At 44.2% G+C, this 26835-nt stretch overlaps 1 protein-coding gene across 3 annotated transcripts in view; it reads right to left on the bottom strand.

The window, feature by feature from the left end:
- SVEP1 (sushi, von Willebrand factor type A, EGF and pentraxin domain containing 1) overlaps positions 1 to 26835 on the bottom strand; it is a 250409-nt gene that overhangs the window by 206694 nt on the left and 16880 nt on the right. For all 3 annotated transcript variants that reach the window (XR_006387049.1, XM_044271731.1, XM_044271743.1), the window contains exon 4: positions 9885 to 9976. Coding sequence is in view for 2 of the 3 variants with exons in the window: in XM_044271731.1 (XP_044127666.1) it covers positions 9885 to 9976 (92 nt within the window). In the remaining variant the exon portion in view is untranslated. The remainder of the gene's footprint in view (positions 1 to 9884; positions 9977 to 26835) is intronic.

The raw sequence follows: 26835 nt of genomic DNA, 5'->3' as shown, positions 1-26835 counted from the left end.
CATTTTCGGCCTGGATATGAAGTCTCTCGTTTGAAGCCCGCAGCCAATCTAGGCATCTAGTCCCTTGTATCGCTTTGTAATATGTTTTAAAATCCAGAAAGCCCACCCCCCTCTCAGCACATGTTGCACCAAGAACTTATGAGCGATTCTGGGTCTGAGTTTCTTTCATAGAAAGGAAGAGATAATTGTTCTTAGTTTTTGAAAGAATATCTTGGGGATGGGTATAGGTAGTACTTGCATAGTATACAGTATTTTAGGAAGGACAACAGTTTTTTGCAGGGCTCTCCGCCGAAACCATGAGACATAGTGTAAACTGGTCTCAATCTGTTTGGGGAGATTTTGGTAGTTAGCCTTATATAATGCGGATACTTCGGGGGTTATATTAACACCTAGGAATTTGGGTGGGATGTCCACAGAAATGGGGTTGAATGTTGAAGCATAAGGGCCGTTGGGTTGGGCAAGGAAACATTTAAGACCTGGGACTTACTAAAATTTATTTTGAAGTTAGACAAAAGCCAAAATAGTCTAATATAGATGTTACTGCAGGGAATGCCTCTGATGTGTTTGTAAGAAATAAGAGAACATCATCCGCGAATGCAGCCAATTGGTGTTGGGTATTTCCCAAGGTGAGCCCCTTTATCCTGTCATCCTGTCGGATAGCTTGTAAAACTGTCTCCAACGTCTTAGAACAAAGAGGAGAGGGCACAATGGGCATCCCTACCTGGTTCCATTACTGATGCCAAAGGGGGGGGGGGGGGTAAAGTGTACCATTAATCCAGACCTGAGAGGCGAGGGAATCAACAAACGAGGTAGGAGAAGCCAGTCCACCCGGTCAAAAGCCTACTCCACATCTGTACTGAGTAGATGTGGCAGTCCATCAGAACCAGGTGATTTGTTTACTGGGGATTTCTTCAGGGCCACCTCCAGCTTGGTTCAAGTGCAGCTTGTTTGTCTGTGATAGAGGGCAGTGAGAGAGAGAAGAGCTAGGCATCGATTAAATCTTGCGTGAACCCGAGTCCGCCTGTGTGGCTTGGGCCCTAAGGTTATATACCGTAAGTCACTTTAATCATTGCTAAACTGCTGGGCTATATGTTCAGTAGTATTTAGTAGTTATGCAGTAGGAGTTTTAATTGCTGAAATGTAAGAGCTGGCCTTCCACTTCTTAATTTGCACCATCAAGAGTTTGGAGGCCTTATTCCCATAATATTTAAACTGGGTGGAGAGGAATAGTTTGGCATTTTTAACATTAAGGAGGTTTTTAAATTCTGTACATGCCTGGATAATTGCCTGAGCATGTCAGGAGATAACTGATGCTTATGGGACCTCTCTAAGTGTGTAATATTCTGTTGTCTGAGTTTTTTAATGTGGGCTCCTAGGGCTATGAAATGACCCCTTATAACTGGCTTATAGGCCTCCCAAAGCAAGCCTCTAGAGTTCTCTGGAGAGTCATTTAATCTGAAATAGTCATGCAGAGCTCCCTCTATTTGTTTCACATGTGTTTCTGCACTCAGAAGTGTGTAGTTCAATTGCCACCTCTAGGCTGCATTGGGGAGGCCCTGTAAGTTGTCAGGAAAACCTGTGCATGATCAGATAGGATAATATTTCCAGTCTCTAAGTTTTCACATAGATGCAGTTGATGGGATGGGACAAATAGGTAATCTAGCCTGTGATATGACTGATGAAGACAGGAAAAGAAAGAGTAGTCTTTATCTCCAGGGTGCATCATTCGCCAGACATCCACCAGAGTCCACCAAGGATGCATGCAACTTATCTAGAGCCATTCTGGAAATGGATGTAGAGAAGCTGGAAGAATCCAGGGCTGGGTCCAATGCTACGTTCAAGTCACCTCTTAGAATAATACACCCCTCCGCAAAGTCTCTAAATTGAAGCAATATCTTATGTAGCAATTCAATCTGGAGGACATTTGGGACATACAGTGGATATTAAAAGTCTACACACCCCTGTTAAAATGTCTGGTTTCTGTGCTGTAAAAAAATGAGACAAAGATAAATAATTTCAGAACTTTTACCACCTTTAATGTGACCTATAAACTGTACCACTCAATTGAAAAACAAACTGAAATCTTTTAGGTGGAGGGAAGAAAAAATAAAATAAAAAATAATGTGGTTGCATAAGTGTGCACAAGCTCTTATAACTAGGCATGTAGCTGTGTTCAGAATTAAGCAATCACATTCAAAATCATGTTAAATAGGAGTCAGCATACACCTGCCATCATTTAAAGTGCCTCTGATTAACCCCAAATAAAGTTCAGCTGCTCTAGTTGGTCTTTCCAGAAATTTTCTTAGTCTCATCCTACAGCAAAATCCATGGCCCACAGGGAGCTTCCAAAGCATCAGAGGGGTCTCATTCTTAAAAAGTATCAGTCAGGAGAAGGGTACAAAAGAATTTCCAAGGCATTAGATATACCATTGAACACAGTGAAGAGTGGAGAAAATATGGCACAACAGTGACATTACCAAGAACTGGACATCCCTCCAAAATTGATAAAAAATACACGAAGAAAACTGGTTTGGGAGGCTACCAAGAAGCCTACAGCAACATTAAAGTAGCTGCAGGAATATCTGGCAAGTACTGGCTGTGTGGTACATGTGACAACAATCTCCCATATTCTTCATATGTCTGGGCTATGTGGTAGAGTGGCAAGACAAAAGCCATTTCTTAGGAAGAAAAACATCCAAGTGAGGCTACAATTTGCAAAAACACATCTGAAGTCTCCCAAAAGAATGCGGGCAAAGGTGTTATGGTCTGATAAAACCAAGGTTGAACTTTTTGGCCATAATTCCAAAAGATATGTTTGGCCTAAAAACAACACTGCATATCATCAAAAGAACACCATACCCACAGTGAAGCATGGTGGTGGCAGCATCATGCTTTGGGGCTGTTTTTCTTCAGCTGGAACTGGGGCCTTATTTAAGCTAGAGGGAATTATAAACAGTTCCAAATACCAATCAATATTGACCCAAAACCATCATGCTTTTGCTAGAAAGCTGAACATTAAGAGGAACTTCATCTTTCAGCATGACAACCAACCAAAGCATACATCCAAATCAACAAAGGAATGGCTTCATCAGAAGAAGATTAAAGTTTTGGAATGGCCCAGCCAGAGCCAAGACCTGAATTTGATTGAAAATCTGTGGGGTGATCTGAAGAGGGCTGTGCACAGGAGATGCCCTTGCAATCTGACAGATTTGGAGTGTTTTTGCAAAGAAGAGTAGGCAAATCCTGCCAAGTCAAAATGTGTCATGCTGACAGACTCATACCCAAAAAGACTGAGTGCTGTAATAAAATCAAAAGGTGCTTCAACAAAGTATTAGTTTAAGGGTGTGCACAATTATGCAACCATATTATTTTATTTGTATATTTTTTCTTCCCTTTACCTAAAAGATTTCAGTTTGTTTTTCAATTGAGTTGTACAGTTGATAGGTCACATTATAGGGGGAAAAAGTTCTGAAATGATTTATCAAAGCAAGGGACCATATTTTCTTCATAACATAGGATACTTTCCTAATTTAGCTGACAGGGGGAAAAATGGGGGAAAAATGGGGGAAAGGGTAGACAGGTGGACAGGAAAAGAAAACAGTAAAACAATAGAACAGTAGAACATTTATTTAGTCAGTAAGAGAAGACTCTTAAATAGTATAAGTGAAATTAGACCGTTAGGTAGAAATATAACAGTTCTATGACCCAGTCGGTCGGTCGTGAGGGGAGGAACTTTCCATAAACACGGCCTATAGCCGCCTAAAGGGGTTGTAAGACCTAGATATGGGCAGTTCAATGTAAGTGGGCTTATGTAGGTTTCAGGTGTCATCTGGTAGACCCTCCTGTGCTGGATGTAGTTTCCTCGGGGTCATCTTGCGACCTGTGGCTTTCAGGCGCTGTTGTTTGGCGGATGTCACCGATGTCCAGGAGGTGACCACTGAAGTCAAGGAGGCTATATTTTGTGCAAAGTTCCAATCTCTTGGGCCTCACATACCCTCTGCAGATCAACTAAGGCACGAACTACCAGCTTACGGCCAGGTGAGTTGATCAACAAGCCAAAATGGGTACAGCCAACGGTATGTAATTTTCTTTCTCCTAAGCATGTCCAGCATTGGTCTCAGGTGATTTTTTTTGCAGAGCATCATAGAGGATCCTGATATACAGTGACAGTGGAGCCTTCATTCATAATGGGGTCTGCGGACCGAGATGCTGCCAGGACTTTTTCTTTTGTCTGGTAGTGAACCAGTCTGCAGATGACATTTCTCGTAGCTTTGTGTTGTTGTAATGGTCAAAGCGCTCAATTAGCTTGGTCCATCTCTAGATTGCCCGACTCTTGGCCCAGCAGGTCAGTAAAGATAGAGGTAAGGGCAGGAATCAGCATATCTGAGGTCACAGATTCAGGCAGACCCTTTAACTTTAAATTGTTCCTGCGACCACAATTTTCCTGGTCTTCTATCAAGGAATACAGGTGGTTCACATGGGCCTGACAGTTATCTAATTTGTGAGCTACTTCAGTGTTGAAGTCTATAATGGATGCTTGAGCCGTTTCTAAAGTATCCCACCTGGAGTGCATGTGCTTTAGGTCTTGATTAATGTCTTTAAGTTCACGTACCAGAGGTTCCAGTGACTGGGCCAGCAGGTCTTTAAGGAAGGATTTAGAGATCTTCTGGTCCTCTCCTGCTGCTGAGGGATCCTCCACTTCCCGCCATCAGGCTCTGCGTCCTCAGCTTCAGTCACATGTGCGCTTCTCTGCTTAGCCGGCGCCATCTTGCAAGCTTTATGTGCCGTGGCTGCTGGCGTCCTTTTCATAAAACCCTCAATTTCCTTTTGATTGGAGCCCTGTTTCAGGGCTCTCTGTAGTTCCCTGGACCTGTCTCTGGAAGGCTTGCCTATGTTTAGGTGGATAGAAAGCTAATAAATGACCCGATGAGGGCGGGCCAGCAGCAGAGCTCAGGGAGCAGCGTGCATGCGGCTCGGCTGTGAAACTCCGCCCCTGACCTTAAACTTCTTAATAATATGTCCAGCTGTAATAACAGGAACATGAAGCTGTTTGGAGATGGCCTTATAGACTTTAATTTTAACATGTCTGTCTCTAATTTTCTTTCTAATCTCCTGAGACAACTCTCTCCTTAGCTTTCCTTGGTCAATGTTCAGTGTGGTACATACCATAATACCAAACAGCTCAGTGACTACTTTAAATAGGCAGATGGACTGATTACAAGTTTAAAGACTCCAGTAATGCTAATTAATGAACAAACCTTAGCTTAACATGTCTCTAGGGTCAAATTATTTTCAGTCTTTTCTAGGGGGTATCATAATTTTTGTCCAGGCCAATTTCATAAGTTTGTTTTTAAAAATTATTCTGTTAAACCACAATTCAAAAGCAATGCCTGATTTTCATTAGCTGATTTTCAGTACATTTGTATTACAAACCGGATTCCAAAAAAGTTGGGACACTAAACAAATTGTGAATAAAACTGAATGCAATGATGTGGAGATGGCAAATGTCGATATTTTATTTGTAATAGAACGTAGATGACAGATCAAACGTTTAATCCGAGTAAATGTATCATTTTAAAGGAAAAATACCTTGATTCAAATTTTCATGGTGTCAACAAATCCCCAAAAAATTGGGACAAGTAGCAATAAGAGTCTGGAAAAAGTAAATTTGAGCATAACGAAGAGCTGGAAGACCAATTAACACTAATTAGGTCAATTGGCAACATGATTGGGTATAAAAAGAGCTTCTCAGAGTGGCAGTGTCTCTCAGAAGCCAAGATGGGTAGAGGATCACCAATTCCCACAATGTTGCGCCGAAAGATAGTGGAGCAATATCAGAAAGGTGTTACCCAGCGAAAAATTGCAAAGACTTTGCATCTATCATCATCAACTGTGCATAACATCATCCGAAGATTCAGAGAATCTGAAACAATCTCTGTGCGTAAGGGTCAAGGCCGTAAAACCATACTGGATGCCCGTGATTTCCGGGCCCTTAAACAACACTGCACCACAAACAGGAATGCTACTGTAAAGGAAATCGCAGAATGGGCTCAGGAATACTTCCAGAAACCATTGTCAGTGAACACAATCCACCATGCCATCCGCCGTTGCCAGCTGAAACTCTACAGTGCAAAGAAGAAGCCATTTCTAAGCAAGATCCACAAGCTCAGGCGTTTTCACTGGGCCAGGGATCATTTAAAATGGAGTGTGGCAAAATGGAAGACTGTTCTGTGGTCAGACGAGTCACGATTCAAAGTTATTTTTGGAAATCTGGGACGCCATGTCATCTGGACCAAAGAGGACAAGGACAACCCAAGTTGTTATCAACGCTCAGTTCAGAAGCCTGCATCTCTGATGGTATGGGGTTGCATGAGTGCGTGTGGCATGGGCAGCTTGCATGTCTGGAAAGGCACCATCAATGCAGAAAAATATATTCAGGTTCTAGAACAACATATGCTCCCATCCAGACATCATCTCTTTCAGGGAAGACCCTGCATTTTCCAACAAGATAATGCCAGACCACATTCTGCATCAATCACAACATCATGGCTGCGTAGGAGAAGGATCCGGGTACTGAAATGGCCAGTCTGCAGTCCAGATCTTTCACATATAGAGAACATTTGGCGCATCATAAAGAGGAAGGTGCAACAAAGAAGACCCAAGACGATTGAACAGTTAGAGGCCTGTATTAGACAAGAATGGGAGAGCATTCCTATTTCTAAACTTGAGAAACTGGTCTCCTCGGTCCCCAGACGTCTGTTGAGTGTTGTAAAAAGAAGGGGAGATGCCACACAGTGGGGAAAATCGCCTTGTCCCAACTTTTTGGGGATTTGTTGACACCATGAAATTCTGATTCAACATATTTTTCCCTTAAAATGGTACATTTTCTCAGTTTAAACTTTTGTTCCGTGATTTATGTTCTATTCTGAATAAAATATTAGAAGTTGGCACCTCCACATCATTGCATTCAGTTTTTATTCACGATTTGTATAGTGTCCCAACTTTTTTGGAATCCGGTTTGTATTACTTTTATCAGTTTCAAGTTATTTCAGTGATCATTGTGGGTTTTTATTTCTTTAACAAAAGGTTACCAACAATTTTGCCCAAGTGTATATGTATGAGTGCCTTTTGACAGCATACTGCGTGGTCAGATGTGTTGTGAACTTTGACTTTATCATGTTTTGTTACATGTACTGTATGACAGATATACCTAGAGATACATCAAAGAGTTGTGGCTAAACAACAGGTCATGGATCCACTAATCTTATTAACAAGGACATAAATGAGGTGGTGCAATTGTGTAAAATGTAGTGTGTGTGTCATTTTTAAAAAATGTGGTGGGATTTCCATGAAAGTAACACTTTGGCATTTTTTTTTAAGATCTACATGCAGAATAAGCTGTTTCTTTGAAGAAAAATGTGTCAGCCTAAAGTGCTTGGTCAATATACTGCTCTTCAGTGATAACAGGTTCATTTTAATAAATGAAGAGAGATAAGTGGTGCCATTCAAGTTGCAGGGACTATATATGCATTCATATGTATGAAGCCGTAGGTTCTCATTTTTAATGGTATATGGCAGGAATTCCACCAAACTATCTGCAGTTTAGTATTCAACATATGACAAAAGTTTTGGGAAGATTAAGGATGGGAAAGCAGAACTAATTTCTTAAATCTAATACAAATTGCAATATGCAATGCTATAAATATATTTCTACTTATTTTATTTTCTGCATTCCGTGATTTACTGCAGGGTATGATACAAAACTGCTATATTTTATGATTGAGTTAGATGTACTTTCCTCTTAACTTAGAAAATCCCAATGTGCTATTTTGCCAAGTTGTATTATAAAATTAATAGGAAAAATATTTTTCATTTAAATCCTTGGCCTTTCTAGGTTACAAGTTCACATTGGGTGGTCTCACATATTAATTGACAGCCTTCCATGTGTGGCTGTGCATATAGAGACAGCTGTCATTTACTAAGTAGGTCTTCTCACTGAACTCATAATATAGACAAGCAGAGTAAAGGTCCTTTTACATGGACCAATGTTACAATCAATTATCAAGAATGAACCGTTTATTCCTGATAACTTCCTGCTCGTCAGAGGAGGTGAGAGCTGCATTTACATGAAGCATCTATTTCCGCTGTATGGTGACTATTGATAGCTACAGTAATCACTTGTCCCCATAGAGAATCATTGTTCCTGTTTACACATCTAGATTTGCTGCACAGAAACAATGATTTATGGTGCTGGCCAAAAGATTTGATCACCTGATGAATGAGCTTGCTCACCAGGTTAATGCTGAGATCTTTACATAGACAGATTATCGGGAAAGATTATTTCTACAAACGCTCATGCCCGATAATTGACACAATGATCAGTCTGTGTAAAAAGACCTTTAGCATGTCTCTAAAGGGCATCCGTCAGAAGATTTGTACTGGCTGACCTGTTGCATGTGCACTTGGCAGCTGAAGGCATCTGTGTTGGTCCCATGTTCATATGTTCCCACGTTACTGAGAAAAATTAAGTTTTAATGCATGCAAATGAGCCTCTAGGAGCAAAGGGGGTGTTGCCATTACTCCTAGAGGCTCAGCTCTCTCTGCAACAGCCACGTCCTCTCCACTTTGATTGACAGGGTGAGGTGTGATGATGTTTTCACTGCCTGGACCTCTTAATCAAAGTGTAAAGGGTATGGCAGTTGCAGAGAGAGCAGAGCCTCTAGGTGTAACGGCAACGTCCCAGTTGCTCCTAGAGGCTAATTTTCATATATTAAAACATCATTTTTCTCAGCACATATGAACATGGGCCCAATACAGATGCCTTCAGCTGCCAAACGCATGTACAACGGGTCAACCAGTTTCATAGGTACAAATCTGCTGACAGATGCCTTTTGAAGAGATAATCCTCAGGGTTGGTCATTAATATCTGATTAGTAAGAGTCTCACATTACTGACTTGCTGTTCCCTGCAGCCTCTGGTGCTGCAATTAGTACTTTGAATGGAACAGGAAGCTCAGCTACCATTGAAGTGAATTGCTGAGCTGCAATAACCCAGTGTGACCACTACACTTTCCACAGAGCTGTGCTACCTGTTCTATTCACAGCGCTAGTTCAGCACGAACAGCGGATCATGGGGGTTCAGGGTCTCGGACCCTCAGTGACTGGATATTAATGAAATATCCTGAGGATAGGTCATCAATTTCAAGAGTCAGGAAATAAATCTCAAATCTTAAATAAATCTCAAATCTATATATTCATTTCCTCCTACTCAATAACATGCTGCTGGCAGATCAGATGACATCAACATAATAGTTTTCCTTTAACTGCAAAGGTAACCGCTATCTATGAACACTGACCGTACACAATAATTGTGAATTCTGTATATTTAATACCCATTTATAACCTTGCATCTCCTTCCCCCAAGATAATGCAAGCCAGCAGCAAAATGTTGATTCTGAATTAATAGTTAATTTCTTAGTGATAAAGGAGAAGAGCCTCTCTTAAATGAATTCAAATGCTATTTCTGTATTATGTTCAGGGTAAGAGCTTTCTTTATATTTAAATCAGGCAAAATGATACTTTGGCTTTCTAGGTTATAGCTTCTTGTCACATATAGCGCGCGTACATCATGTAGAATGTGTCTAAACGCATTCCCTGCCGCAGAGGAGACTATTGTTTTATTGAGCTCCACACTACTTATCACTGGAATTGAATCTGGGAGCTTTGACTTTAATATTAAAGCATTGATTCAGGTAAAGAGGTTACAGGTACATTAACGTTATGCATTAGTTGCTTAGCTTTGCTAATGTATTCAATAGACCTCCTTTATCTGACTTTATGGCTAGGCCATTAGAGGTAGCAAAATGAAACAAATTGTATCCTTGCCTGACTGCTGACTTTGTATTTGCTGTTGACATTTTGTGGAGAAATGGGAATCATTACGCTTTCCTCTGCTGCCGAGAAGCTGGAGCCAAAACCTACAAAATAACATTATGAGAAACACATGTTATCAATCTTGTGATTAGTTATAACATCAGTGATTAAAGCAAATATCAACTCTCCCTTTTTAGCCATGGAAAAAGGATGCTATTCACTAAGCTGCTATAGTATTGCCAGTTGGCTCATTTGTCACATTCCCGTTAAGCATAGCTTTTTTTTAGTACCACATATTTAATAGCCAAAACACTTAACCTAGGGTTTTGAAAATGTCTGGGTGCCTGCAAAGAGCTGGCAGCCATATTGTCTTCTCCCGCATATCAGTTACGGTATGTCATTCACTACCTTAATAACTATAATAAAAGCAAATAATAAGCAGTGAAAAAACAAGAATCTGTTTCACTGAATAGCCACTTTCCATTGCTATAAAAAGATGTGGAATGTGAAAGCATTTTCTGCCATTGGAACAAATGTAAGCATTCTCTGATGAAAGCTATAGGTCTACTTTTAATTGTATTGTCCCCTCTAGAGATGGGCGAATTTCTTTAAAGTTCGATTCGGCCGATTCGCTGAATTTCACCCAAAAATTTGCTTTGTGACCAATTACTTAGTGACAAAGCGGATTTTTTTGTAAGTAGCAGGTGCAATGACAGGGAGCTATGATAGCGCCGCCCCCATCATTGTACCCCCAGATGCCGCTTTGATACATGATCACAGCATCTGAGTGTAAAATTAACAAACATAATTAAACTTACCGCCTCCATTTGCTCGCGACGGGCTGGCCGCCGCCATCTTGCTTGAAGATCTTGGCCAAAATCCTGTGCAGGGGCGAGATTATGTCATCACGCCGGCTTCAAGCAAGATGGAGGCTGGCTTCCAAAGGAGGAGGTAAGTTTGAATTTTTGTTTTTTTTATACTATTTCAGGTTAAATCGATTCGCTGACACGAAGCACAAGGACTTCGGCTTCTAGGCAAATCAAATTTATCCTGAAATTCGGATCAAATTCCACTTTGATTAGCTCATCTCTAGTCTCATCCTATAAGTCTCTCTACTTCACAGTGCTCTTAGAGTGTCATGTAGGGTACTTTTGTGAAGCCCGATGATTGCAGACCTTTCCATCTTCCTAATTCATTAACAGGTACTGCTTATCATTATCTGTTATGGTACAAATACAGTGGGAGCTGCATCACAGTCATTGTCACTCTGTCTGCAAACCTGCAAGTTAAGATTACACTTTACTCCTACCCCCCTCTCCTCTGTTACACTGCAAGAAAGAGACCCTGCAAGTTTGAATTGGGACAAGTGAGACATTTCAGCACATGTACATACCCCCTACCTTATAAATAGATCTGATCTGGCCGCCATTTTACATTCAGTGTTTTGCCAGTGTAGGGAGAGGTTGCTGTATGGAGCAGGGGCAGACTGTTAGGAACACAAAACGCTAGCTAATAGGGCCACAAAAGTCAGTTTAAGGACTGGTATAGGTGTACTATTGGTAGGTGTGCAGTACAGAGGGGAGTAATACACTTATAATATACTTTCTAACATAGAAAGCATATTATAGTGGATTTGTATAGTGCAGCAGTGGTGAGCAGTTCTGCAGCGATACTGCAGCTACACAGCGACAAACGCAATTAGAAAACAATAATTATAACTGGTGTGATATACCAGTCGCCCCCCAAAATAACTGATTGAAGCGGGGTGTTATATACCAATAATATACTTTCTATATAGTGCATTTGGGTAGGGCAGCATTTGTTACATTGCCGATATTTCGCATTGAAAAAAATAATGAATGGAGATTGCAAATTCGAATCCATCTGGTACGTTACTGTCCATGTTGTGGGACTATTTGTGCACTTCTAGTAATTATTTCTTAGCTACAAATATGAGCTGAAGGTTTTTTAGGTTCGCCTGCCATTAAAATGAAAGGGACCCGTCGCAAACTTGCGGTTCACGAACATTTGATCGCGTTCGCGAACCTTCCCGGCAGATGTTTGTCCATCACTATTAAGTACCACCCTGTCTTCCACAAAGTCCAGTCTCAGTAGCCAAGAGTCTGGTCAACAGAATCCTCACCCTGATCCTCCTTCCTCCCACCATGGAGAGTCTTGGCAAACAAAAAATCCCACACTCCAATATTCCGAGGAGTCATTCCTTGATTTGGGCCTCTTGCCAAAGCCCGCTTGAAGAGGGACATGAGGAGATCTTGTGCACTGATTCCCAATCTCTTGAGCATCCACAGTCAGAAGAAGATGACGGTGGGGAATGGCAATTACTGTTTCACAAGGTGGATGATAATGATGAGACACAGTTGCCAATAAGTCAATGGCAATTAGTGTCTCAAGAGGTTGATGATGAGGATGAGACACAGTTGTCAATAAGTGAGGTTGTTGTTAGGTCAACAAGTCAGGAGGATGACCAGAGTGAGGAAGTGGAAGAGGAGGTGGTGGACGATGAAATCACTGACCCAACCTGGGAAGGTGGCAAACCGAGCGAGGACAGCAGTACAGAGGGGGAGGGATCCGCAGCACCGCAACAGGCAAGAAGAGGCAGTGGGGTGGCAAAAGGGAGAAGGCGGGCCACACCAAACAGGCCTGCAACTGTTCTCCTGAGCACCTGTCACGGACGGTGTACAGGAAACAAGACAAAGCAACATGCATATATGACTCACTGGATCCAAAGCTAAGGAACCATAAGGGAGACCCCTGCACAAGACCTGAGACTTTCCCTGGCTGCTCAGCCTATGCAACGATCCCAGAGGTGGATGGTTGCATATCCACGTACCTCGACTATATAACCCCTGAACACCCTACAATAGTGAGGGGACACGACCACCGGCTCCCTACACCAGACACGGAGGGAGTCAGGGTCACCTGGGATCCAGCAAACAGAAAATAACAGATAAATGTTCAGCACTTAACTTTGTAGCAGACTGGAAAACAAGATCAGCATGCACACACACTCCAGGAAGTAGTATAAGCCGCCCAGTAATGCATTATGGGGTGGAATTTAAAGGGATGCAATCAGTCCAACCACATGACAGCTGAGAGAGGCTAACGAGATGAGGAACTGAACATCACAACAAAGAAACTCAAGGAGGAGGTTCTGAAAGGCTTCTGTCAGAGCTTCTCAGCTGTCTGGTTGTGACAGCACCCCCTTGCAGCAATCTCCCTTGCCAAGTGGTAGGTGTTCCACAGTCTGGCGCTTTTTTTTTTTTTTTTCAACTCTAATGTTAAATGAATGCCTCCAACAGATCTCATACAGTGTGGTTCCTTTGTAAAACAATATATATTCATTAACATATATGTTGTTTGACTGCACTGTGCAAGATGGGAAAGCATAGTGAACTATTCTATTGCTTCCTTGTTAAACGTAGAACAAAAACGTTCTATGAACAGCCCCTTGGATATTCAGTTTAAAGGCTTTATCCCATAAATGTAAAACTCTTTTTTTTACTCACTGATCTGCCTATCTGGAGGAATTCTTCCCTTTCTGTAGGTGGGCAGGAACATGTACGGTAGATGTTGGGAAGGGATGAAGGCCAAAAGAGGCCTGGGCATTAAGAGGTTAAAGGAGTTGTGCCATTAATATCAATCTATCCTGTTCAACAAATATTGCTGTTTATCAGAACTGCCTTATTCTAAAGTTATTAGCCGACCACTGCACCCTGTGGCAAATCGTTTTTGCTTTTAGTTGGTGTTGGTTACATCCTGTAGTGGATCCTTGTAATATAGGACGCACAAGCTCACAGCATGTCTTCTCCTTCCCTTCAATAACCACTTCTTCATGTGCAGTGTCAGTTACATGTCAGTTACATAGTCAGTTATGGATGGAAAGATGGACAGACATACAGTACAGACCAAAAGTTTTTCATTCAAAGAGTTTTCTTTATTTTCATGACTATGAAAATTGTAGATACACACTGAAGGCATCAAAACTATGAATTAACACATGTGGAATTATATACCTAACAAAAAAGTGTGAAACAACTGAAAATATGTCATATTCTAGGTTCTTCAAAGTAGCCACCTTTTGCTTTGATTACTGCTTTGCACACTCAAGCACAACCATCAAGCACTACAAAGAAACTGGCTCACATGACCGCCCCAGGAAAGGAAGACCAAGAGTCACCTCTGCTGCGGAGGATAAGTTCATCCGAGTCACCAGCCTCAGAAATCGCAGGTTAACAGCAGCTCAGATTAGAGACCAGGTCAATGCCACACAGAGTTCTAGCAGCAGACACATCTCTAGAACAACTGTTAAGAGGAGACTGTGTGAATCAGGCCTTCATGGTAGAATATCTGCTAGGAAACCACTGCTAAGGACAGGCAACAAGCAGAAGAGACTTGTTTGGGCTAAAGAACACAAGGAATGGACATTAGACCAGTGGAAATCTGTGCTTTGGTCTAATGAGTCCAAATTTGAGATCTTTGGTTCCAACCACCGTGTCTTTGTGCGACGCAGAAAAGGTGAACGGATGGACTCTAAATGCCTGGTTCCCACCGTGAAGCATGGAGGAGGAGGTGTGATGGTGTGGGGGTGCTTTGTTGGTGACACTGTTGGGGATTTATTCAAAATTGAAGGCATACTGAACCAGCATGGCTACCACAGCATCTTGCAGCGGCATGCTATTCCATCCGGTTTGCGTTTAGTTGGACCATCATTTAATTTTCAAAAGGGAAAATGACCCCAAACACACCTCCAGGCTGTGTAAGGGCTATTTGACCATGAAGGAGAGTGATGGGGTGCTGCGCCAGATGACCTGGCCTCCACAGTCACCGAACCTGAACCCAATCGAGATGGTTTGAGGTGAGCTGGACCGCAGAGTGAAGGCAAAAGGGCCAACAAGTGCTAAGCATCTCTGGGAACTCCTTCAAGACTGTTGGAAGACCATTTCAGGTGACTACCTCTTGAAGCTCATCAAGAGAATGCCAAGAGTGTGCAAAGCAGTAATCAAAGCAAAAGGTGGCTACTTTGAAGAACCTAGACTATGACATATTTTCAGTTGTTTCACACTTTTTTGTTAAGTATATAATTCCACATGTGTTAATTTATAGTTTTGATGCCTTCAGTGTGAATCTACAATTTTCATAGTCATGAAAATAAAGAAAACTCTTTGAATGAGAAGGTGTGCCCAAACTTTTGGTCTGTACTGTACATATAATTGACAGACAGACAAACATAATGATGAAATTTGCTCTAACAAATTATGGACATTAGCACAGGTTGTGTCTTTTATAAATCCAGTTACACAAAGCTTTTGAATATGTGGAGGTAGAAAATGAACTGGTTAGTGTCACGTGTCCTGCTTATTTCAGGACACATCTCAGTGCCCTAAGGCATGATGGGACAGCAGTCACATGACAAACCAGGAAGTAGGATTCAAGCACGAACACCACTGATGGATTGCAGGGTGGTCTGTAACTATGGAAACAAGCAGTGTATAATGTGATGGAAAAATTAATCCAGCCAGCAAAGGAAGCAATATGGATAATAACAATACATTAGTAAGTGCCTTGTATTAACTTCCTCTACATGATAAATGCCACTTACTAAGACCATTTTTTTTAACAAAAACTAGTATGTCATTAATATACTTTTATATATTTTTTTTCCTCTTAATAAAATCATGCCCCATTTTCTAGACACTTTTGAAACATGTAAAATGTGGTGCAAACATTTGTTCTTTTGGCGCATTTCACTGATAAATTGATTTAAAATGACTGGTACCAAATATAAGGTGCAACTTATCTATGTATACGACTTATGTACTAACATTCCGTATAGAATTATTGTCGTGGCTCACCTATCTTATTTACTATGGTAGGGGTGCTTAGTTTAAAAGTGACTCACCCAGTCACTGAAGTAATTGCATATATTTCAAAATATACAGCCAGCTTCATAAATTTTGGGACATCGACACAATTCTAATATTTGTGGCTCTATACAGCACCACAATGGATTTGAAATAAAACGAACAAGATGCTATTTAACTGCAGACTGTCAGCTTTCATTTGAGTATTGGTATTTACATCCAAATCAGGTGAACGGTGTAGGAATTACAACAGTTTGCATATGTGCCTCCCACTTGTTAAAGGACCAAAAGAAATGGGACAATTGGCTTCTCAGCTGTTCCATGTCCAGGTGTGTGTTATTCCCTCATTATCCCAATTACAATGAGCAGATAAAAGGTCCAGAGTTCATTTCAAGTGTGCTATTTGCATTTGGAATCTGTTGCTGTAAACTCTCAAGATGAGATCCAAAGAGCTGTCACTATAAGTGAAGCAAGCCATCATTAGGCTGAAAAAAGAAAACAAACCTATCAGAGAGATAGCAAACATTAGACGTGGCCAAAACAACTGTTTGGAACATTCTTAAAAAGAAGGAACACACTGGTGAGCTCAGCAACACCAAAAGACCTGGAAGACCACAGAAAACAACTATGGTGGATGACCGAAAAGTTCTTTCTTGGTGAAGAAAACACCCTTAACAACAGTTGGCCAGATCAAGATCACTCTTCAGGAGGTAGGTGTATGTGTGTCAAAGTCAACAATCAAGAGAAGACTTCACCAGAGTGAATACAGAGGGTTCACCACAAGATGTAAACCATTGGTGACCCTCAAAAACAGGAAGGCCAGATTAGAGTTTGCCAAACGACATCTAAAAAAGCCTTCACAGTTATGGAACAACATCCTATGGACAGATGACACCAAGATCAACTTGTACCAGAGTGATGGGAAGGGAAGTGTATGGAGAAGGAAAGGAACTGCTCATGATCCTAAGCATACCTCCTCATCAGTGAAGCATGGTGATGGTAGTGTCATGGTGTGGGCATGTATGGCTGCCAATGGAACTGGTTTTCTTGTATTTATTGATGATGTGACTGCTGACAAAAGCAGCAGGATGAATTCTGAAGTGTTTTGGGCAATATTATCTGCTCATATTCAGCCAAATGCTTCAGAACTTATTGGACAGCGCTTCACAGTGCAGATGGACAATGACCCAAAGCATACTGCAAAAGCAACCAAAAAGTTTTTTAAGGGAAAGAAGTGGAATGTTATGCAATGGCCAAGTCAATCACCTGACCTGAATCCGATTGAGCATGCATTTCACTTGCTGAAGACAAAACTGATGGGAAAATGCCCCAAGAACAAGCAGGAACTGAAGACAGTTGCAGTAGAGGTCTGGCAGAGCATGACCAGAGATGAAACCCAGCATCTGGTGATGTCTATGTGTTCCAGACTTCAGGCTGTAATTGACTGCAAAGGATTTGCAACCAAGTAGTAAAAAGTGAAAGTTTGATTTATGATTATTATTCTGTCCCATTACTTTTGGTCCCTTAGCAAGTGGGAGGAACATATGCAAACTGTTATAATTCCTACACCGTTCACCTGATTTGGATGTAAATACCCTCAAATTAAAGCTGACAGCCTGCAGTTAAAGCACATCTTGGTCGTTTCGTTTCAAATCCATTGTGGTGGTGTATAGAGCCAAAAATGTTAGATTTTTGTTAATGTCCCAATACTTATGGGCCTGCCTGTAAATGAGTAAACCAGCACTCACCATCCACATCACATATTTAAACTAATGAGATAAAAATACTATTTGGATAAAAGTACTATTTATTTAACACATATAAAGATAAAACATTTGAATGGGACTTGAAAAAATTCCCTTGTGGAATATTTCAAAGCACAATGGTAATATTTCAATGCACAATGATGGTATTCAGTCAATATCCTGTTAAAACATTGCCATTCATACATAAGTAATAAAAACAATTAAAAAAAGTTCAAAACAATCAATGCAAAACAATAAGTCATATATTAAATCAAATATATGTGTAATGCCAATAAAGTCTCTCTTTCATCGTCTGCAGTAAAGAATGCTGTAATAAAAAACTGGGTCCTCTTTTGATTGTTAGTACCTTTCTTTTTCTTGCAAATATAGAAAATGTCTCTACTCACTTAAGGTTTGTTTCAACGACTACACCAGAGGTGTCCCTCGTGGTATTGATACACTCACCCACCCTCGTATTGGTGTCAGGCGTATGCGTGCCGGCTTTCTGTGCAAGGGCCTCTGGTGTAGTCGTTGAAACAAACCTTAAGTGAGTAGAGACATTATCTATATTTGCAAGAAAAAGAAAGGTACTAACAATCAAAAGAGGACCCATTTTTTATTACATCATTCTTTTGAACTTTTTTTTTATTGTTTTTATTACTTATGTATGAATGGCAATGTTTTAACAGGATATTGACTGAATACCATCATTGTGCATTGAAATATTTCTATTGTGCTTTGAAATATTCCACAAGGGTATTTTTTCAAGTCCCATTCAACATTTTTTATCTTTATATGTGCTAAATAAATAGTATTTTTATCCAAATAGCATTTTTATCTAATTGGCTTAAATATGTTATGTACTAACATGCTGAAGAACTTAACAGTGGCGTACATATAGGGGTCGTAGGGGTCGCAGTTGCGACCGGGCCCGGCACCCAAGGGGGCCCGGTCGCCTGCGGACCCCTGGCCCTGCTGCTTCAGCTGCATCTGTTCCAGTCCACACACTTCCCCCCTTGCGGTCAGCGCCGGGCCGGGCAGGAGCGAGCACGGCGTCAATCCCGCGAGACCTGTGAACTCCTGTTGCAGGTCTCGCGGGAACATGCGCTCGCGCGTCTGAACTCACGCAGCAGACGGGATCCGGACGTGAGAGAGGACGGACGTAAAGTGAGGACCGTGCGCCGACCGACCAGAAGACAGAAGTTCCTGCTGCACCAGAAGACGACTCGGTAAGTAAAAGGAAAAGCCGCGGGCCGCACTGACTGAATAGTGGACTTAGTCACTCACACTGGACTGGAGTTGTTGAAGTAGTAGAGAGGGCCCCCAGCCCAGGCCTCCCCCCTGGCCCCTGGCAGATGACCGGGGGGGAGGGTTTTCACACTGGCAGTGGCACTCTGTCAGGAAAAGCCCACCTCAGGGAGGCCCCCGGCCCCTGGCAGATGACCGGGGGGGGGAGGGTTTGCACACTGGCAGTGGCACTCTGTCAGGAAAAGCCCACCTCAGGGCACTGAGTCTGACTACTCGAGTAGTGGGGGCCCTGGCCTGAGAGTCACACTGGACTGGAGTTGTTGAAGTAGTAGAGAGGGCCCCCAGCCCAGGCCTCCCCCCTGGCCCTGGCAGATGACCGGGGGGGGGGGGGAGGGTTTGCACTGGCACTCTGGCAGGAAAAGCCCGCCTCAGGGCACTGACTCGAGTAGTGGGCCTGATTAATAATGACCAGCAGCAGTGCGGCCCTGGAGGGCTGAATTTATTGATGGGATTGCCAGATTGGGGTCTTTGGGGCCTGGGCTGATCTGATCATCTAAGGGGTCTTTGCTTTCGGCTGATGATTGATCTGGTGGCTGATGGGGGGGGGTCTTTGGGCTGATGGGCATGGGGGGCTGGGGGGCTTTGGGCTGATGATTGATCTGGTGGCTGAGTGGGGGTCTGATGGGGGGTCTTTGGCTGATCTGAGGTCTGATGGGCATGGGGGGGCTGGGGGTCCTTGGGCTGATTGATCTGGTGGCTGAGTGGGGTCTGATGGGGGGTCTTTAGGCTGATCTGAGGTCTGATGGGCATGGGGTCTAAGTGGGGATCTTTGGGCTAATCTGACGTCTGATGGGGGCTGACTGTGGGTCTGATGGGGGTCTGGGCTGATCTGAGGTCTGATCCGGGCTGACTAGGGGTCTTTGGGCTGATCTGAGGTCTGATGGGGGTTGACTGGGGGTCTGATGGGGGTCTTTGGGCTGATCTAAAGTCTGATGGGGCTGACTGGGGGTCTTTGGGCTGATCTGAGGTCTGATGGGGTAGGAAACTAAGATGTCTGTCTGTCAAACTCTGCAGAGATGAGAGATGGCTGAAAGAAATCATCATGGTGGTCCGGTCTGAATGGAGAAGATGAAGAAAGAGAACATCTACTGTACATCAAAGGAGACGTCACGGGATGTAAGAGGTATGGGCGCGATATATAGGTAGGGCTGTGCGTGGGTGTGGCTTGAGGGTGGGCGACTGGGCGAGGACACAGGGGCCCCATAATCTCCTATTGCCCGGGGAAGTGCCCCTCCCGAGACCAGGCTCTGGATCCGCCACTGGGGGGCGGCCGCGGGGGGGGGGGGGGGCCCATGGATCAGTTTCACACAGGGGCCCCATGGACTGTGTGTACGCCACTGGAACTTAATATATGTCAATTGTAAATTTTTGAATAGTCTGCAGTAGAAATAAACAATGAGAAAACAATTTGTAATAATTAGTTGTGTTTGTGATGATTTTAAACAATCTTGCATAATCTGGAAGGAAATAGGGCGCAGGAATGGTATTCCAGCATGGCTTTTTTCTCAGGTCTGTTTTTTTGTATTGCAAAATTAAATAATTTAGGGCTCACACAGATAGAACTATTAAAGATCCATGTGGTACACATCCATTATACACTATCCAAAGAATCTTGTGGAGACTAGGGATGAGCGAACCCGAACTGTATAGTTCGGGTTCGTACCGAATTTTGGGGTGTCCGTGACACGGACCCGAACATTTTCGTAAAAGTCCGGGTTCGGGTTCGGTGTTCGTCGCTTTCTTGCGCTTTTTGAAAGGCTGCAAAGCAGCCAATCAACAAGCGTCATACTACTTGCCCCAAGAGGCCGTCACAGCCATGCCTACTATTGGCATGGCTGTGATTGGCCAGTGCAGCATGTGACCCAGCCTCTATTTAAGCTGGAGTCACGTAGCGCCGCACGTCACTCTGCTCTGATCAGTGTAGGGAGAGGTTGCAGCTGCGACGTTAGGGCGAGATTAGGCAGTGATTAACTCCTCCAAAAGACTTCATTCAGTGATCGATCTGCAGCTGTGGATGATTGAACTGCTGCTATTCAATTGCTCACTGTTTTTAGGCTGCCCAGAGCGTTTTTCATTCACTTTTTTCTGGGGTGATCGGCGGCCATTTTGTGTCTTGTGGTGCGCCAGCACAAGCTGACACCAAGTACATTTAACCCTCAATAGTGTGGTTATTTTTTGGCTATATCCTACATCAGGGTGAAGCTGTCACACCAAGTGCATTTAACCATCAATAGTGTGGTTATTTTTTGGCCATATACTACATCAGGGGCAAGCTGTCACCAAGTGCATTTAACCCTCAATAGTGTGGTTGTTTTTGGCTATATCCTACCTAAGGGTGAAGCTGTCACACCAAGTGCATTTAACCATCAATAGTATTGTTATATTTTGGCCATATACTACATCAGGGTCAAGCTGAGCATGTCACCAAGTGCATTTAACCCTCAATAGTGTGGTTGTTTTTTGGCTATATCCTACATCAGGGTGAAGCTGTCACACCAAGTGCATTTAACCATCAATAGTGTGGTTATTTTTTGGCTATATCCTACATCAGGGTCAAGCTGTCACACCAAGTGCATTTAACCATCAATAGTGTGGTTATTTTTTGACCATATCCCAGTCTAATTCTGTCTGTAAACGTATACCTGTCACCCAGCGCCTAAATAATAGGCCTCAAATTTATAGTCAGCTAAATCTGTGGTTATTGCTGTAGCTGGGCAAGTTATTTAGTGTCCGTCAAAGCACAGTTTTTGTTCTGGGTAGAAATACAATTCCCAATTTAGCAATTCTCTAAATTAGTGGTTTCTGCTGTATCAGGCCTACTTTAAATTCATCCCTAAAAGGGTATATTAGATTCAAGGTGCAGATAGGGTCATTCTCAATAACTTCACACACACGCTACTGTGCATATCCCAGTCTGATTCTGTCTGTAAACGTATACCTGTCACCCAGCGCCTAAATAATAGGCCTCAAATTTATAGTCAGCTAAATATGTGGTTATTGCTGTAGCTGGGCAAGTTATTTAGTGTCCGTCAAAGCACAGTTTTTGTTCTGGGTTGAAATACAATTCCCAATTTAGCAATTCTCTAAATTAGTGGTTTCTGCTGTATCAGGCCTACTTTAAATTTATCCCTAAAAGGGTATATTAGATTCAAGGTGCAGATAGGGTCATTCTCAATAACTTCACACACACGCTACTGTGCATATCCCAGTATAATTCTGTCTGTAAACGTATACCTGTCACCCAGCGCCTAAATAATAGGCCTCAAATTTATATTCATCCAAATCTGTCATTATTGCTGTAGCTGGTCAAGTTATTAAGTGTCCGTCAAAGCACAGTTTTTGTTCTGGGTTGAAATACAATTCCCAAATTTGCAATTTCCTAATTTAGTGGTTTCTGCTGTATCAGACCTACTTTAAATCTATCCCTAAAAGGGTATATAAGATTCAAGGTGCACATAGGGTCATTCTCAATAACTTCACACACACGCTACTGTGCATATCCCAGTCAAATTCTGTCTGTAAACGTATACCTGTCACCCAGCGCCTAAATAATAGGCCTCAAATTTATAGTCAGCTAAATCTGTGGTTACTGCTGTGCCTGTATTAGTGTAATACGGTACCTAAATAGATAGCCAGATAGTGTTAGGTGTCTGTAAAAAAAGGCCTGAATTTGAATTCAATACATTGGGCCAAATAATATTTTTGTTGTTGTGGTGAACGATAACAATGAGGAAAACATCTAGTAAAGGACGCGGACATGGTCGTGGTGGTGTTAGTGGACCCTCTGGTGCTGGGAGAGGACGTGGCCGTTCTGCCACAGCCACACGTCCTAGTGTACCAACTACCTCAGGTCCCAGTAGCCGCCATAATTTACAGCGATATTTGGTGGGGCCCAATGCCATTCTAAGGATGGTAAGGCCTGAGCAGGTACAGGCATTAGTCAATTGGGTGGCCGACAGTGTATCCAGCACGTTCACATTATCTCCCACCCAGTCTTCTGCAGAAAGCGCACAGATGGCGCCTGAAAACCAAGCCCATCAGTCTGTCACATCACCCCCATGCATACCAGGGAAACTGTCTGAGCCTCAAGTTATGCAGCAGTCTCTTATGCTGTTTGAAGACTCCGCTGGCAGGGTTTCCCAAGGGCATCCACCTAGCCCTTCCCCAGCGGTGGAAGACATAGAATGCACTGACACACAACCACTTATGTTTCCTGATGATGAGGACATGGGAATACCACCTCAGCATGTCTCTGATGATGACGAAACACAGGTGCCAACTGCTGCATCTTTCTGCAGTGTGCAGACTGAACAGGAGGTCAGGGATCAAGACTGGGTGGAAGATGATGCAGGGGACGATGAGGTCTTAGACCCCACATGGAATGAAGGTCGTGCCACTGACTTTCACAGTTTGGAGGAAGAGGCAGTGGTGATACCGAGCCAACAGCGTAGCAAAAGAGGGAGCAGTGGGCAAAAGCAGAACACCCGCCGCCAAGAGACTCCGCCTGCTACTGACCGCCGCCATCTGGGACCGAGCACCCCAAAGGCAGCTTCAAGGAGTTCCCTGGCATGGCACTTCTTCAAACAATGTGCTGATGACAAGACCCGAGTGGTTTGCACGCTGTGCCATCAGAGCCTGAAGCAAGGCATTAACGTTCTGAACCTTAGCACAACCTGCATGACCAGGCACCTGCATGCAAAGCATGAACTGCAGTGGAGTAAATACCTTAAAAACAAGGAAGTCACTCAGGCTCCCCCTGCTACCTCTTCTGCTGCTGCCGCCTCGGCCTCTTCTGCTGCTGCCGCCTCGGCCTCTTCTGCTGCTGCCGCCTCGGCCTCTTCCTCCGCCTCTGGAGGAACGTTGGCACCTGCCGCCCAGCAAACAGGGGATGTACCACCAACACCACCACCTCCGTCACCAAGCATCTCAACCATGTCACACGGCAGCGTTCAGCTCTCCATCTCACAAACATTTGAGAGAAAGCGTAAATTCCCACCTAGCCACCCTCGATCCCTGGCCCTGAATGCCAGCATTTCTAAACTACTGGCCTATGAAATGCTGTCATTTAGGCTGGTGGACACAGACAGCTTCAAACAGCTCATGTCGCTTGCTGTCCCACAGTATGTTGTTCCCAGCCGCCACTACTTCTCCAAGAGAGCCGTGCCTTCCCTGCACAACCAAGTATCCGATAAAATCAAGTGTGCACTGCGCAACGCCATCTGTGGCAAGGTCCACCTAACCACAGATACGTGGACCAGTAAGCACAGCCAGGGACGCTATATCTCCCAAACTGCACACTGGGTAAATGTAGTGGCAGCTGGGCCCCAGGCGGAGTGCTGTTTGGCGCACGTCCTTCCGCCACCAAGGATCGCAGGGCAACATTCTTTGCCTCCTGTTGCCACCTCCTCCTACTCAGCTTCCTCCTCCACTTCTTCCACCTGCTCATCCAGTCAGCCACACACCTTCACCACCAACTTCAGCACAGCCCGGGGTAAACGTCAGCAGGCCATTCTGAAACTCATAAGTTTGGGGGACAGGCCCCACACCGCACAGGAGTTGTGGCTGGGTATAGAACAACAGACCGACGAGTGGTTGCTGCTGGTGAGCCTCAAGCCCGGCCTGGTGGTGTGCGATAATGGGCGAAATCTCGTTGCAGCTCTGGGACTAGCCGGTTTGACGCACATCCCTTGCTTGGCGCATGTGCTGAATTTGGTGGTGCAGAAGTTCATTCACAACTACCCCGACATGTCAGAGCTGCTGCATAAAGTGTGGGCCGTCTGTTCGCGCTTCCGGCGTTCACATACTGCCGCTGCTCGCCTGTCTGCGCTACAGCGTAACTTCGGCCTTCCCGCTCACCGCCTCATATGCGACGTGCCCACCAGGTGGAACTCCACCTTGCACATGCTGGACAGACTGTGCGAGCAGCAGCAGGCCATAGTGGAGTTTCAGCTGCAGCACGCACGGGTCAGTAGCACTGCGGAACAGCACCACTTCACCACCAATGACTGGGCCTCCATGCGAGACCTGTGTGCCCTGTTGCGCTGTTTCGAGTACTCCACCAACATGGCCAGTGGCAATGACGCCGTTATCAGCGTTACAATACCACTTCTATGTCTCCTTGAGAAAACACTTAGGGCGATGATGGAAGAGGAGGTGGCCCAGGAGGAGGAGGAGGAGGAGGAAGAGGGGTCATTTTTAGCACTTTCAGGCCAGTCTCTTCGAAGTGACTCAGAGGGAGGTTTTTTGCAACAGCAGAGGCCAGGTACAAATGTGGCCAGCCAGGGCCCACTACTGGAGGACGAGGAGGACGAGGAGGAGGTGGAGGAGGATGAAGCATGGTCACAGCGGGGTGGCACCCAACGCAGCTCGGGCCCATCACTGGTGCGTGGCTGGGGGGAAACGCAGGACGATGACGATACGCCTCCCACAGAGGACAGCTTGTCCTTACCCCTGGGCAGCCTGGCACACATGAGCGACTACATGCTGCAGTGCCTGCGCAACGACAGCAGAGTTGCCCACATTTTAACGTGTGCGGACTACTGGGTTGCCACCCTGCTGGATCCACGGTACAAAGACAATGTGCCCACCTTACTTCCTGCACTGGAGCGTGATAGGAAGATGCGCGAGTACAAGCGCACGTTGGTAGACGCGCTACTGAGAGCATTCCCAAATGTCACAGGGGAACAAGTGGAAGCCCAAGGCCAAGGCAGAGGAGGAGCAAGAGGTCGCCAAGGCAGCTGTGTCACGGCCAGCTCCTCTGAGGGCAGGGTTAGCATGGCAGAGATGTGGAAACGTTTTGTCAACACGCCACAGCTAACTGCACCACCACCTGATACGCAACGTGTTAGCAGGAGGCAACATTTCACTAACATGGTGGAACAGTACGTGTGCACACCCCTCCACGTACTGACTGATGGTTCGGCCCCATTCAACTTCTGGGTCTCTAAATTGTCCACGTGGCCAGAGCTAGCCTTTTATGCCTTGGAGGTGCTGGCCTGCCCGACGGCCAGCGTTTTGTCTGAACGTGTATTCAGCACGGCAGGGGGCGTCATTACAGACAAACGCAGCCGCCTGTCTACAGCCAATGTGGACAAGCTGACGTTCATAAAAATGAACCAGGCATGGATCCCACAGGACCTGTCCATCCCTTGTGCAGATTAAACATTAACTACCTCCCCTTAACCATATATTATTGGACTCCAGGGCACTTCCTCATTCAATCCTATTTTTATTTTCATTTTACCATTATATTGCGATGCAACCCAAAGTTGAATGAACCTCTCCTCTGTCTGGGTGCCGGGGCCTAAATATATGACAATGGACTGTTCCAATGTTGGGTGACGTGAAGCATGATTCTCTGCTATGACATGCAGACTGATTCTCTGCTGACATGAAGCCAGATTCTCTGTTACGGGACCTCTCTCCTCTGCCTGGGTGCCTGGGCCTAAATATATGACAATGGACTGTTACAGTGGTGGCTGACGTGAAGCCTGATTCTCTGCTATGACATGCAGACTGATTCTCTACTGACATGAAGCTAGATTCTCTGTTATGGGACCTCTCTCCTCTGCCTGGGTGCCTGGGCCTAAATATATGACAATGGACTGTTACAGTGGTGGCTGACGTGAAGCCTGATTCTCTGCTATGACATGCAGACTTATTCTCTGCTGACATGAAGCCAGATTCTCTGTTACGGGACCTCTCTCCTCTGCCTGGGTGCCTGGGCCTAAATATATGACAATGGACTGTTACAGTGGTGGCTGACGTGAAGCCTGATTCTCTGCTATGACATGCAGACTGATTCTTTGCTGACATGAAGCCAGATTCTCTGTTACGGGACCTCTCTCCTCTGCCTGGGTGCCTGGGCCTAAATATATGACAATGGACTGTTACAGTGGTGGCTGACGTGAAGTCTGATTCTCTGCTATGACATGCAGACTGATTCTCTGCTGACATGAAGCCAGATTCTCTGTTACAGGACCTCTCTCCTCTGCCTGGGTGCCTGGGCCTAAATATATGACAATGGGC

Source organism: Bufo gargarizans, chromosome 1 (assembly GCF_014858855.1).
Source record: "Bufo gargarizans isolate SCDJY-AF-19 chromosome 1, ASM1485885v1, whole genome shotgun sequence".
Lineage (NCBI taxonomy): Eukaryota > Metazoa > Chordata > Amphibia > Anura > Bufonidae > Bufo > Bufo gargarizans.
This window is presented reverse-complemented; position numbering and strand designations above follow the sequence as displayed.